The 16070-nt window shown below is 42.5% G+C and overlaps 1 protein-coding gene across 2 annotated transcripts in view; it reads right to left on the reverse strand.

Moving 5' to 3' along the window:
- The window catches only part of LOC122861463 (latent-transforming growth factor beta-binding protein 2-like), an 84439-nt gene that overhangs the window by 47754 nt on the left and 20615 nt on the right, over positions 1-16070 (reverse strand). For both annotated transcript variants that reach the window (XM_044165907.1, XM_044165906.1), the window contains exons 4-5: positions 3072-3337; positions 1900-2079 (exon numbers count right to left, since the gene is read on the reverse strand). In XM_044165907.1, the coding sequence (XP_044021842.1) occupies positions 1900-2079; positions 3072-3337 (446 nt within the window). The remainder of the gene's footprint in view (positions 1-1899; positions 2080-3071; positions 3338-16070) is intronic.

Consider the following 16070-nt stretch of genomic DNA (forward strand, 5'->3'; position numbering starts at 1 on the left):
TCTCTGTCTCATCGAGACAGACAGTAAAGCACTAACAGGGTGCAAACAGGGAACAGAGAGACGCTGGACAGTCTCGATGGCATGTAGGGAATGAGCTCCCTGTCACATAGCATTAACAACAGTGAGACTGGAGGAGATAGAGAGGGAGGGATGGAATAAGAATAGAAGAGTAACAAGGAATGAAAGGGATTAGGAGAGAAGAATGTGAATAGAATAGATTGAAAACAGAAAAGAGACAGTAATGGAGAGAAAGAGGGAATCAGCAATGCGAGAAAAGAGATGTGGAAAGACAGACAGAGAGACTGAGAAAGATCCAGTGTTGATGTCCCCACACACAGGAAGGCCTCCTGTGAGACGTGCTGGCTAAATTATCAGCTCGAGGAGGCTGTTAAATCCTCTCAATGTGGGTTGCAGGTCTGCATTGGTCTGTGTCAGGCCAGTCCCACACCAGCATGGGGCAGGAACTATTCTTAGACAACAACCTACTGTCAACTCTACACACCACGCTCCCTGTCTGCCTATCTGTCTGTCCATTTAACAACACACATACGCACACACTTCTCACTCAATAAACAGACTTCTACCCAATGTAATATCAGGCTTTAAAGTAAGTGTTGTACACAGGGTGCGTATCAAGGGAGCCTGTTGTAATTATCCAGCCAGATTTTACTGCACCGTGTAAGGAACATAACAACAGCATGAGATAACTGTTTGCTGTCCACTTGACATTCCTCGACGAACACGCATACCCAAGCAATAACAGGATGCAAACCTAAATGGAAAACAATCTCTTTTTAGCACACTCTTTAACACATGCTTTTACATAATGAAGGGAGACTTCTAGAGAATTAAAAATGGGGCATAAAAACAAACCGCGAGTGAAGTGAAGTGAAGGTGCCAGGAATGTAATCTTGTGGAAGGCCTCTGCCAGTACACTGAAGTGTTTGGAATATCTACACCATGTTCCAAAGCCCCCATTAATGGGCACATAAATCTGCAACATCAACCTGTTTATATATTCATAAGTCAGCTTGGTCCTCCCCAAAGAGCCTAGTGGACTTTGGTGAAAGTTGGTTGTATGCCTGTTTGAGTTTGTATTTATATGAGTTGTGACTGGAGAGGACTTGTATGTGTATATGTGTGGTATATGCACTCTCTAATCCACAAATAGTAATTAGTCTGAGCCTTAGCTAGACCCTTAAAACTGATGAGAAAACTAAGAAACATGCAGGGGTACGACCCTCCCCTTGGCATTGACCGCCCCCACCCTTCCCATGGACACCCCTGTGTGAATTTGGAGCAAAGCCCCCCGGATAAATGGAAGGTTTAATGTAATCCCTATAAAATCCTGTTCATGCTGCTACTCTTTCTTTCTTTCTGCCTCTCCCTCTCCTCTTTCATTTGTTCCTGCTCTCCCAGAGAGCACGTTAAATAGTTAACAGCGGGGCCAACCGCGAGGTGTAAACCACAAAAAGATCGGGCTAAGTGTTGGGAGCGTGGGACCACCAGCTACACGTGTGTGTGTGCGAAGGAAGATTAGCCCCCTTTTATAGAGCCGCTTTTAATCTGGTCTACCCCCGTCTCTCCCGCTTTCCCTGTCTCTTTTTCTCTTTGACAGTTTTTAGCGTAGCTCTCAGCTTTCATCTCCACCACTCTGCCTCCTCTCTGAGCTTGGTATTCAGAACAGACAGCATGCCACTGGGAACCCATTTTGTCAAGCTCACCCCATAAAAAAGGAATGAAAAAATAGGATGGACACACCGGAGAAATGTGTGAGAATCAGAAAGTAAGCAAGAGAGACAGAGAGGAGACAAGAAGTGAAAAGAAGAAGAAGAAGAAAGGATGACAAGCAGACAAGAAGGGTAAATGATAATCAGAGGGCCCAGAGTCGTCACTCACAGAGTCGGAAGCCCTGGTTCTTTGGCTGCTGCTGCTGCTGGTGCGAGGTCTCGCTGTAGACTGTGGTGATGTCTCCCTTCTCACAACTGTTGTAGCAGTGCCCGCCACTGCACACCCTACGGCACAGCATGGGCGTGAAGACGATCTTGATGCGGTCCAGGCTGGAGGTGAGGTTGGCCCCTGGAAAACACACACACACCTGGGTGAGAAAGAGCAGCAACAGAGACAGGCTGGAGACGAGCTGCATCCTTCCTCCTTCAGCCTCACTGTGACACACTCCCCGTCTGGGCAAAGGGAGTTTTATAAGTGTGCGAGGGTGTGTGCTGACGGCTGGCCAGTGGCACGCTGCAGCTGAATGAGCGATGTGCCACAGGCCAGCAAATGAGAGAGAGAATACTATTAGGTATCGGGCTAGCCTCCAAGCCCTTTATCTTTGGGAGAAGGTGTTTTGGATGTGTGTATGTGTGTAGGAGACAAAGAGAGTGTGAGCGCAAGTGAACGTTGTGTAATGGTGGGAAGCTGTTCAACAGCCGTTGCTCTGGTACAGGGCTAAAAAACAAGAGAAGCTTGAACAGCAGACAGCTGTGTATGCTGGATAGTGGATCAGAGGAGGATGAAGAAGTAAAGGGAGAATACAAATTTGGAAAGACAAGATCACATTTCTTTTTGTTGTGGGTAGAGGCGCCAAGGTTCAGTGCCTGTCATGTCAGAGAGGTGACAGTGCAGATTCCCAAAGATATCAAAGCATGTAACTGTGCAAACACACAAGAACACACACGCTGCTCATACTCCTTTCCAGCAGATTATGGACCAGCACAGCACAAACACACATGCTCACACACTGTATGCAGCTTTGATATCAAACGTCTGTCTGTCTGGTGTGATGCAGACCACAGTGGGGGTGGGGTGGGTGGACAGTGGACAAGGGAAGTGCAGCCTGGGAAGCTGCCAATTTTTTTTTATTGTAGCTAATGTTCCATTTAACGATGACAACATACATGTGTATGTATGTATCCTAGCCTCAGTGAATTGAGCCAGAACGGGTCGTGTTTGTTTTGATGTGGCTAGGGAGAGTGGAAATGTTAAATATGCATGTAAAGTGAGAACAGATCCAAGTGTTATGATGTTCATTTCACAGTGCGCAATAGATATGTTTAGTTTTTTGTTCTTACCTGCTGGTAATAATGCATTGTTGAACTGTCTGTGTAGCTGGCTGTCACTGGTAGGCCTGTGAGTGTTAAAGGAGTGCACGTTGCTATGCCCATTCCTGTGTCCATGCCAGTTCCTGTTCTCATTGCCGTGGCCGTTAGTATAACCGTTGCCACTGGGTAAAGCGTTGGAGGTTATAGGCCCAGAGGATGATGGATAACGTTTTACAGTGCGGGAGGTCCCAGTCTGCTGAGGGGAGGAGTCAGGGGGTCCCCGTCTCACTTGGGTCCTGTCAATCACATAATCACAAGACCATAAACATATGACCTCAGACAAAAGCTAATGTCCCACACAGATATACACTCACAAAGATACACCCATCAGCAATGTATGTGCATCACCGTGAAATCCATTTAAGCGTGGTAAGTGTGTGCAATAGAAAATAATATTCCTAAGAGAAAAACATGCTGTCTTAGGTCATAGCTTTGTTTAATTGATTTTATAGATGAGACGCAATGATTTGGAAATAATTTTGTTTTAATTAAATTAATGCCATATAATTTTTTAAGCACATAGGGTTTCTCAACTAACATCTGCTGTAAGTCAAAGAGCCATGACCCTCACTAATTAATGAAAGATTCTGTTTGACATTAAAGACATTTCGCAAGAGAAGATTTTTCATCACTGATTAACAAAAAATAAAGCTTCAGGCAACCAAAGGGAATAAAACGCGAAGGTCCCAGTTTGTGTGTGTGTGTGTGTGTGTGTGTGTGGCAGGTCTGTTTTCCTCAGAGAAAAGTGTGTGATTAGACACATTAGATCTTTCCATCAGGACTACAAAACCTTTCCATCACCCATGTCTGCTTGACTAGATTATGAACTGTTCTGTCTGACTGTGGCCAACCAGGGAGCAACATCGTGAGTGTTGCACCCAGCTGGAGGAAGTATTAAAACTAGGGTCGAAGAGCAAAGCTCGACCAGGGCACGTTTTTTACCGGTGAGCATTTGATTTGGGTCAATTACTGAGCCTGTGTTGCACGACCTGGAAACTGAGCTCATGTGAGCGACCTGGAGGAGGCGCGTGCCTCTCAGACAGACAGGCAAACGGGCCTACCTTGGCTTTAGGCATCTAAGAAAGCTTGGGGAGTGCTGGGATTCAGCCCTGCAAAAAACATCTGGATCCCACTGATCTGCCCTGACAGACAGTCGGCAGAGCAAGACAAAGATGAACCATGCCGGGTAGATCAGAAGAACAGTTCTACAAAGCACACCTGTGGCCCTGCAAGGTAATTGAGGCTGTAATCAAACCCCAAATGAGGATATAAACCATGCATTAACATTTATTACATGTGGTTTTTAGCCACACACCACGTATTTACACACTGAATCAGCTCTGTCAACCCACAGACACACATCGATAATCTGGCAAATAAACACACATGTGCATGCTACACAAAAATGCATACGTGTAAACACACTTGCGTACACAAACACACACACACAGCTGTGCTAGATGTAGCACAAGCCTATGCATGTCTCTTTATTCACAGAGTACAAAACCACATTCCTGCTGCCAAGGGGAAAAGACACTAAATGAGAAGGGGAAAAGGGAGACAAACATTTGATAATGGCCTCTCACGCCATCTTTTCGAAAGATGACAGGCAGCACCTATAGCTGACAGCTGCTGACCCAGATCCTGACTCTCCAGGGCGGGTCCTGGGGATAGGATGTGACACAGGGAAACAAGAGATGCTAGTGTCAAGGTGGTAAGGACTTATAGGAGGTGGCTAACCCAGCTACACCGTCCACTCCAAATTATGATTGGGTTTTTCCATTGCTAACAGTGACACCTGGCCTGCAAGCATCCTGCCTCACTTCCTAGGCTTAGCCAGATGTTGCTCTTTCTGTCTCTCTCACTTTCAATGGCAAAGTGACATCCTCCCAGCATGAGCTCACCGCTGCCTTCTCTGCCTGCAGATTAAGGGGGCGGCAAGGGCAAGCACAACTCACTCTGAACGTTTGATGTCATCATTAGGAACTTCAAGGCCCCAGCAATCCAAGGAGGAACCATTCCTCCGCCTTGTTCTGGGTGACTTGAAAGCAATTTTGAAGACCTCTGCCAAGATTACATGGAACATGGTTTGAACAGATGGTGCTGATAAGAGAGCTGCTGAATGAGCATACGACACAAAGACATTAGAAATTGGTAAAAAAACAATTGATTGTAAAAATATATAGAATTTATAAAATGTGTCTTTCATAAGAGTTCTTAGTCCTGATCCTGTTCTCTGCTAAGTGAAAGCTTATATATTTAAAAGTTGTAAGTTGAGCAGTCCTCAATATTACAGTGGTTATCATCAGATTCAGTTCCCCTATGCTCTACAGAGCTTTTTTTTAAGCATCTTTCAGCTCATTGTTTTGTTTTTTACAGCATGCAACTTTACTGTTTTGGTTCACTTTCACAGCTCTCATCAGCATTGGTGGAGAAAAAGCTTTGACCAGCACCAAACAGCAGACAAACAATGTTAGCAATTACCATTAGCTAGTGAACACAATGGAGCATTTAGCAGCTAAAGAGATAAAACTTGCCCTCAGGAGTTGGTAGAGACCGAAAACAGAGCTAAAAGAGTGTGAATATTGGACTTACAGTGGTGTGAAAAAGTGCTTGCCCCCTTCCTGATTTCTTTTTTAAGTGTTTGTCACACTTAAGTGTTTCAGATGATCAAACAAATTTAGATATTAGTCAAAGATAACACAAGTAAACACAAAATGCAGTTTTTAAATGAAGGTTGTTATTATTAAGGGAAAACAAAATCCAAACCTACATGGCCCTGTGTGAAATAGTGATTGCCCCCTAAACCTAACAACTGGTTGGGCCACCCTTAGCAGCAACAACTGCAATCAAGTGTTTGCGATAACTTGCAGAGTCTTTTACAGCGCTGTGGAGGAATTTTGGCCCACTCATCTTTGCAGAATTGTTGTAATTCAGCCATATTGGAGGGTTTCGAGCTTGAACTGCCTTTTTAAGGACATGCCACAGCATCTCAATAGGATTCAGGTCAGACTTTGACTAGGCCACTCCAAAGTCTTCATTTTGTTCTTCTTCAGCCATTGAGAAGTGGACTTGCTTGTTTTGGATCATTGTCCTGCTGCAGAACCCAAGTTCGCTTCAGCTTGAGGTCACGAACAGATGGCCGGACATTCTCCTTCAGGAGTTTTTGGTAAACAGCAGAATTCATGGTACCATTTATCACAGCAAGTCTTCCAGGTCCTGAAGCAGCAAAACAGCCCCAGACCATCACATTACCACCACTATATTTTACTGTTGGTATGATGTTCTTTTCTGAAATGCGGTGTTACTTTTACGCCAGATGTAATGGGACACACACCTTCCAAAAAGTTCAACTTTTGTCTCATCAGTCCACAGTATTTTCCCAAAAGTCTTGGGGATCATCAAAATATTTTCTGGCAAAAATGAGACGAGCCTTAACGTTCTTTTTGCTCAGCAGTGGTTTTCATCTTGGAACTCTGCCATGCAGGCCATTTTTGCCCAGTCTCTTTCTTATGGTGGAGTCATGAACACTGACCTTAACTGAGGCAAGTGAGGCCTGCAGTTCTTTAGATGTTGTTGTGGGGTCTTTTGTGAACTCTTGGATGAGTTGTCACTGCGCTCTTGGGGTAATTTTGGTCAGCCGGCCACTCCTGGGAAGGTTCACCACTGTTCCATGTTTTCGCCATTTGTGGATAATGGCTCTAACTGTGGTTCGCTGGAGTCCCAAAGCTTTGGAAATGGCTTTATAACCTTTTCCAGACTGATAGATTTCAATTACTTTCTTTCTCATTTGTTCCTGAATTTCTTTGGATCTCGGTATGATGTCTAGCTTTTGAAGATCTTTTGGTCTACTTCACTTTGTCAGGCAGGTCCTATTTAAGTGATTTCTTGATTGAGAACAGGTGTGGCAGTAATCAGGGTGTGGCTAGAGAAATTGAACTCAAGTGTGATATACCACAGTTAACTTATGTTTTCACTATTTTACACAGCGCCATGTAGGTTTGGATTTTGTTTTCCCTTAATAATAACAAACTTCATTTAAAAACTGCATTTTGTGTTTACTTGTGTTATCTTTGGCTAATATTTAAATTTGTTTTATGATCTGAAACATTTAAGTGTGACAAACATGCAAAAAAAATAAGAAATCAGGAAGGGGGCAAACACTTTTTCACACCACTGTACATTCATCAGGTGGCCAGAAACACAACTCCAAATAAATGCATATAGGCAACTTTTTTTGCTAACAAAGTCACCATAACATTTTTATATGGGGATAATATGTCAATGTTGTGTTTACAGCTTGTTGCACTGCCCCCAAGTGGCCATAAAAAATCAATTAAGGAATAAAGGGAATAGTTCAACAGTCTGAGAAATACACTTATTCACTTTCATTCCAAAAATTTGCTGAGAAGATCAGTACCACGCGCCATGTCTATGCGTCAGGCAATGTGCTGGAGCCAGGAGGCATTTAATAAAGCTTATTATGAAGACTGGAAACAGGGGGAAATAGCTACCCTGGCTCTGTCCAATGTTTAAAAATACCCCTCAAATCTCTAACAGAACTAACAGAAATGTAAAGACAACAATTTGTGGTTTTAGGGAGACTCACCTACTGTAACTATTTCTAAACAAACAGTTTAATACACCCAGTACTTCTGTGCTGCGTTTTGGTCTACAACATTGGTAACCTCACTGTGACTACAAGACTCTGAGGAGTCACTGCCCCAGGCTGATGTTTGCCAAGAAATAGGAACAGCACGTAACTCCTGCTAAAGCCAAAAAAACCCAAGATACATATTAATTAGCTAAGCTAAGCTAATCACCGCCTGGCTCTAGCTCCATACTTAACAATGGCCAAAGAAAAAGCATTATGGACACACATCACATGATACTGAAATCATGAGGCCAAATAATGTTTTATTATTTAGACACTTTGATTACATTAGGGAGATTCATTTGCATACAGTGTGAGGCTTGACTGGGTTTAGTAGCCTACATGTATTATTTCATGTTCAGAACATTTGCTCAATAATTACATTCAAAGAGAAACAATCAACTCTTATACACTGATAAATCTCAGTCCAAACACTTGATCAAAGCATCAGTTTATATCTGATAACAAAGGAGGCCTCCAACTAAGACATAAAGCCACTGGCGCTGTCCACTTTCACTCATCATCATTCATCTCACGTACAGAAAGCAATTAGACCTAAACCTCATCACAATTGCGGAAATTACAAATCACAGTGATGGCCAAGAATCCACACTGTGCATGAAACAACTGTAATGCTTCCAATGCTTTGTAAAAGTATTATTTGGAACTCAGCTGCTACGTATCTTTGAACTCATCGCGGCATTACGACATGTGAATATTAGCTCTCTTGAAGGCATGACAGGCAGCATGAATGGCAGTTCCAGCCGCGCCTCTTGACCCAGATGACTTGGAGAGGAGGCTGTTCTGGATCACAAACAGCACACAGTCAAACACTGAAAACACAAGCCAGAACCAACAACTGGAGGCCAGTCAAAAAGGCTACAAACCATCCGATCTCTGAGCTTCTGCTGATGCTGTATATAAACCATGTTGTTAAGAGAACTGGATGAATTACACCGCCAAGCACAATGCTAGGTGGACTTTGAAGTTTTGATGAGAGTGCGTTGGGGGGAGGGGAGGGTTACGTGGAGAAATTAAGTTAGGTGGCTTTGATTAAGTGCCAGGAAACCCCTGTAATGGGGGCTTGGAAAACACCACTTCTCATCATCGCAGCGGTGACTGTGTTGTTTCTGAAAGTTGCCCACTGGGAAACAGGAGCCTCTTAGATAGAAAGGGAAATTCTGGACTTATCTGATTTTCCTCTCCACCCCAAACATTCACACACACATACTCACACACACATACATGCATTGACCCAGATCCTCAGGAATTGTTTACATCTTAAACCATCTCCGTAGCCTACTCTGCATGACGAGGCCAGAACAGTGTTTATGTGAAGCCCTGCATAGTAACCTATGGGCCACAGCTGATTCATTCACTCAGTTCAGTCCCTGAGGTGCTTTCATTATCTTCTCTCTCTATAAATCTCCACATGAAATAAAGAAAATAAATATTTATCAGTTACAACTAATGTATTTCACACAGAGAACCTTGTTTTTCTGGGATTAGGATGGCAAGTAAGTTGGAAAGAGGTAAAGAATTGTGATATTAAATGTTTTTTAACCGGCCCTCTCAGCACTTGAAGCTCAGCAAAAGTCTACCTTGGCAAAGCTCATTTTTCATTTTGATTTGTTTGAGAATACCAAAGTCCGAACCAACATCTAATGGCTTGGATTGCTGGCTTATGGCAGCTAATGCTGAAAATAGACTGATATGAAGGGCTCGTCTGGTAGTTGGATGGAGCCATTTGGCTTTGAACAGACTGTCTAAACAAGACAGTTTGACAGCAGGCAGAAGTGTCTGGCATGAGAATCCCAGTCTGGGTCACACCGCACAACCCGGTAGCTCCCAGCCTTGTCCCTTTGTCCCGTCTCAGTTCTCTTCGTGTTGGACTGGACATGACCTCCAGAGTGACGAGTGGCAAACGTCTGGAACCATCAGTAGGTTTACGACCAATCAACACAAGAATCGTTCTATCCTGCTGAGGAAAATTGAGTCATTATTCTTTTTATTTAAACAAAATGTTTAATGGTTCCATTTACCTCTTTCCAACACGGAGTGTCAGCCAAAAACTCTTATTACATAAGAACTACACATAATTAGGGCAATTTGAAGGCTACTTGGTAAATGGGAAAGTAAATGACGGCCATCAAAGAAAGTGTAAATTTATAAGTGTAAGTGTAAGTTTATATACATTCATCTCATTCAGATAAAGCGTTAAAGGCTATTGTTAATTTCAAAGCTTGCGCTCGGACATGCAGATCATCAGTCTAACTGGAAGGTACAGCAGAAATCTAAAAAATTGTGCAAACAGCAGCTGAAACAATGAAAACTTTGTACTGCTCAACCACTGAAAACACTGTTGGCAACAAAGGAAGAGAAGATTTATGAGGGTATTTGGGACATGCACTTTTGCAGTCAAAGAGGGAGGACTGTAAGCTAAGGGAAGGGTACAAACAGTTTTTGGATGCAACAAAGCATATTGGTGCTATTCCAAAGCAATGTGTTCCCTACCCAGTGACAAAGCAACAGTTAAAAGATATGGTTTGCAGCCATGCAGCCCAATGGCTTTCCAAAAACACAATATTTTTCAGAGGAGGCACCATTAAACTGGGAAACACCTCGAAATGGACAGAGATAATGTATCTTTCTGCTCTTGATTTTAAATTTGAGAATGTCAGGAGAGAGATGTTTTTCAGCAAAAAGCTAAACAACAGATGGTGCTCCACATTTCACAGACTAAAGCTTGCAGACAAGGAAGGAGAGTGCAGACTGTTGAAACTTGTCCCAGGAGGTGTTATTCAAGAACATTAGCAAAGACATACACACTTGACTCTTGTTCATGTTTTGCTATTCAAAGCCCAACAGTGTTATGAATCTCTGTGACGTCCAAGACATAAACTACGATGCAGCTATGAAAAGAGAAAACATTCCAGATTAGTAGTAACGATACTATCATAGGTTGGCTTGGATTCTTGTTACAAGTATGGCTTGCTTGATTCAGAATTTGATTTAGCCTTTATATCTGATATTTGATAAGAAATTAATTACTAATTGGATATTTTAAGTCTATTTTGTTTGTACTTTGAGAGGATAGGGTTGTTTTCCCATGTTTGATGTAGCTCACAGGGCCCACAGGCAAAGAGGGGAAAAGTTTAATTCAGAATTTGGTCTGTCTTAACAGCCTTGGTCTATTTTAGGAGAGAAAGAATTAATCCTTTCTTATCCACCAAGTCAGTGCACCAAACCATCAGTACCACCAGTGGTCAAACCCCACTGTGGTCACACATCTCATTCCTCAGGCTTTAGGCAGAACGCCCTCATCCATTCATCTTTCACCGCTGAGGTCCTTGTGTGTTTCTTTCAATAAAATTCTGAGGTTTGAACCTAAGCATGCACCAATAAATATAATATCCAACTCCAAGGGCATTTTCATTATACTGTTGTTGTGTGTTCCTCATAGCAACAAGTTCACGCAATGGCATGGTGGTAAAGTTTGTGTTCATTGGAAACTCAAAAATAACTCAACAAGCCTCTGTCTTATTAAAGTCTTACCCTAAATTACAGCTGTTTGTGAATGTTTAATTTCTAGTAGTAAATGTTTTAACCTCCACTGGCTATTCTCACAGCTTGTGTTGCAAGATAATCATGAAGCTTGCATGTCAGCTTCGCATTATAGCGTTAAAACTCACTGAAAAACTCTTCATGCTGATGGTGTTTTAAAGAAACAGTTTGACATTTTGGAAAATACACCTATTCTCTTTCTTGCCAAAAGTTACATGAGAAGATTGATACCACTCTTGTGTCTGTACAGTAAATATGAAGCTACAGCCGGCAGCCAGATAGCTTAGCTTAGCATAAAGACTGAAAACAGGGGGAAACAGCTTGCCTAGCTCTTTCCAAAGGTAACAAAATCTACCCACCAGGATCTCCAAAGCTCATCACTAATTAACATGTTACATCTGTTTGTTTAATCCGTACAAAAACTGAAGTGTCAAAATTACATGTTGTGATTTTACTGGCGATTATGTGCCAGACTATTTCCTGGACAGGAGCTGTGACTTCCTGGAAACGCTGGGTGTCTGGCAACTGGGCACAGCCAAGAAATAGACTAGCATATAACTACTCGTAAAACAGTCAATTGACCTTCTTAACTCGTTGTTTTCTGTACAAATTACACAAGTTATAACATGCTAATGAGTTAGCTTTAGAGCTGGTAGGCTAGCTGTTTTCCCCTTTTTCCAGTCTTTACACTAAGCTAAGCTAAGTGGCTGGTGGTTCCAGCTCCATATTTATCATACAGACATGAGAGTAGTATCAATCTTCTTATCTAACTTTCGACAAAAAAGTTAAATGTTAAAGTATTTCTTAAAAGAGCTTGCTATTTGCCCCCTGTCACTGATTAGACAGAAGAAAAAAATCTATGTGCCTTTAGTAGAATATTGAATTCTGAAACACAGATATGCTCAAACCAAACTATGATTAAACATCAGAGAGGTGATAAGATAAAAAAAGATTTAAAGAAGTTACTATAAGTATGGCTTCCGATCAGAAACACAAAAGCAGCAATGAATGTGTGAAATCAAAAGAATATGTCTGGGCAAACAGACAACAAACAACAGATTTTATTCTTGGATACATGAATAATGAATGAACAATGTCAACTCTTGGTGCTCAGTCAATAGTCAGACTACAAAAAAATGATGAAATTTTGACTGAATGCTCCATGGAAATGTAATATAACATTGCCAGTAGTGCCAGTAGTCCATAGGAATAACAGGAAAACACCTAGTCACAGAAACATGTGCAGCTCTTTAACGATAAGCTCTTTTCTCCTGAAACAAGGACAAGTTCTTCTCATATACGTGGCCGCATAAGGCCAAACATCAGTGAGCAATTAAGGCCCAGTCTCTCTTTGATAACATCTCTAGTCATTATGACTTGGATAATTGTGGGTCCTGGCAGAATATTTCCCCTTGTGAAAATCTGGGTGTGTCTGAGGGCTTATCGCACCAGCCACAGAGGCTGGATTAAATCATGTTCTCTCTGTCTGGACGTCCTTCCAGGAATCCCGCTAGTAGCAGCCAGAGCCTGGGTGAAATGAATTATAGTGGGGTTGGATTGATTCAAAAAAAAATTTTTTCTTGCCCCAGGGGATGAGGCTTATATTAAAGCAACAACTGGGCCTAGCGCAGAATTGAAAGCAGCAAAGGTTTTTGAGAAATTTATTTAGCTAAGACTATTATTTGGATGAATCAAAGTGCTACACAGACAGATGAAGAGATGAAGTTCCATTTAATTTTATAGGTATAATTTCCCCTACCGCCTGCATGAAAATAGATTTTCTGTAAATTCAACCTCATTGAGGTTTTCAGACACTGTGATCAAAACATATGACTACTAGCACCTACTCAATCACAGGCCAAAAGCTGTGAAATAAACAGTTCCCTTTTTACCTCCAGGGGGGCAGTAGCAGTGCCAATCTGTCTGTTTTCACCTCAGCATTCTTAAAGTGGGGTTTTTATGCTCTAAGAAATCCAGAAAGGCCTAATTCTGGATGGAAGCAAAGCAGTGTGGTTGCTGTGGTCTAGGGTCCAGAATCAAAATGCCTGGAGACATGGTGACCTGACAGGCTATTCAATACTCTGCAGTTTATTGTAGTTGCTCTGATCATTGACTTAGTAAAATACCACAAGACAGGTCAGCAGGAAGAGCCATTACAAAATGCTGACTGAGGCTGTGCCTCTGCTGGTCAGTGTCATATGTCAGGCTGCTCTGACAATAAGCCAAAGAGGGTTTCCAATAAGGGACGTGATTGAGGGAATTTTTTAACCGGTCTGTAACATCAGTTTAAAAAGTAATAAAAACTTTACCAGAGGTTCACAGAGAACACGAGAAAAAAATTTAGACATGAGGAAGGCCAACACAAAGTTGAGTTTTGACATCCTAATATGAAAGAAGAAATTCATGTGTGTGGGACTTGAGCATGTTGGATGTGTATGTGTGGAGGTCTTCTCCACCCCTCGGCCCCACAGGAACCCTATATCCTGACATCTAACTGGATTAAGTGGTTCCATGCACAGCCATACTGCTAATTCATGCTTTCAACACCATGCCCCATATCTGGGAGATGAGCCTGATTGATAATGTCTCCATCTGCCTCAGCTCCGGAGCTGGAGGCTGGAGTGCATTCTGGGATAGGCAGCCCTCTTCCTATAACTGCCGTACCGTATTTGTCCCTCCGACAGCTGCATCTGCACAGGCCTGCTTGATGAGAAGGACTTGGCTGCAGACGCCGAGTCCGCTGGCACTGCGGCTCAGAGAGTGTGTTTCGGATGGGGCTTTGGAGAGTTCGGATGGAGAGAGAGAAAGACATATCTGTCCCACGCTGAGTGCTGAATTCTCTATGGTCCTTTGTTCCCTCTGGCCTAGCAGGAAGCCAAACACTCATGGGACTCGTTTGGCTCTGTGTTTGTAGAAAGAAACACACCAACTCTTTCTGGCCTGGCTCGGTCAACATTGTTGCATGTTAAGCTTCCTCACATTAAAAAATCTACAGTACGATACACATATTACAAAGTCTAACAACATATGCTAAATTAGTCTGGATTCATTTTCTACCATCATATGTTATGCAAAATTCGACATTTCCCTGCCTTTTGTAGCATGTAGAGAGTTCACCTGAGGACAGGGTGTCCTCCCCAGCTGAGTCTGCACTTTGTTGATGTTAAACCCACAGTAGCAGAGGTACACAATGTCCCCTCCATCACCACAAAATCATGGCAGAGGATGTCCAGCCATGCCCCGGAAAGCCCTATCCCATTCATATCACAAGTGAAAATACTCACCAGGGACCAGGGTCAGGGCAAAGGTAAAGTTTTCAGAACCAGCACGCAAGACAAACATGCCTGCAATCCACAAGCAGAAAGCCAGCTAACTTGACCCTGTTCAAGTTCATTCCCAATCTACCCACACAGGGATACAAATCACAGCTTTAGACACACTGTCATATGCCTGGTTTAGAAGCGAGATAGAACCCTATTCAGGAGAGAGCAACACATACAACCTGTGGGAATTACCCTGCACTTTACCCCTGTACTCTGCTTCAGCCTGACTCCCCCGTCTGCAGGCCTCCTCTGTTTTGGCAGCGGCCGAAAAGGAAGACAAGAGGATGATTCTGGACACGTCCTCTTTGAGTAGCAAAGCAGACTGCCAGGTGGTACAGTAGGAAAACTTTCCCAGGCTGAATGTTTAGATATATGTTTTAGTCTTAAGAACACACATATCTGATCAAAGTCAAAGGCATCAAAAGTATAATGAGATGGAAAGCTACTGTGGGATTTGGACTACTCTATTTATTATCCTCTCAACTGAGTAATGAGAAACTTGTTGAGCGAAGTTCCACTCCTGCCTCTCAACGTTTATGACCATATTTTATTCAAGCTCTGCATTTCTGTTACACTTGTTCTTTAGCAAGAACATTGGTGATGATAGTAAAACAATATTTCTATACAGGTGCTGAGGTCACCCAGGGGATTTTGACAGTGGCTCCCATCAGTGCTGGTGGTGTGGTTTGTCTGGAGTGGGAGTGAAAGCAACCAGTGATCCATGATTAACATGGAGAACTCCCACTATGACCACAGTTTCCTCTGAGAAACGGCTGTGTGGCTATGTGCAAAGCCTTGAGTCAACAAGCCACATAACCACCAGCCCTATTAGTCACCAGGCAAACGGTAGGGCTGATATAAGCAGTTAATGCAGAGAAAGCCGTATTTATCAACCTCTTAAGTGTCGTTCTGCTCCATGTTTCTGGGTGTTTTTGTTTTTCTTCAACATCTAAATATGTTACTGGGTGTGACCAAATTTGTAATCATTCCTGAAGCAAATTGCACTTTGCAAAATTGTACAGAGCAATTACTTAACATAATGGGCCAAGACATTGATGCATTGAAATCAAATTTGAAACATTTAAAATAAAGAACCAGTGGTGATAAATAGGGATACACTGATCAAATGTTCTCTCTTCCGATTTAATACATCAACTCGGGAATCTGCTGATACCGACCTGACCACCTATCCGACACCAGTGCTCTCTTTTCCCCAAATTTAAATTCTGTGTACCGCACTGCGTGAAACTCACTGGAATCATTTTTATTTAAGGCAACATGAGGCAAGGGATTGCTGTGGCACTTACAATTGAGTCTGAGGCCCACTGTGATTGAATTTATTCATTGAATGTATCAAAGCATTGTATTGTATCTTCTTGTATCAGATCGTATTATATATGGTTTTGTATATCACATTGTATTGTATTG

The sequence above is a fragment of the Siniperca chuatsi genome, linkage group LG15 (genome assembly GCF_020085105.1).
Source record: "Siniperca chuatsi isolate FFG_IHB_CAS linkage group LG15, ASM2008510v1, whole genome shotgun sequence".
Taxonomy (NCBI): domain Eukaryota; kingdom Metazoa; phylum Chordata; class Actinopteri; order Centrarchiformes; family Sinipercidae; genus Siniperca; species Siniperca chuatsi.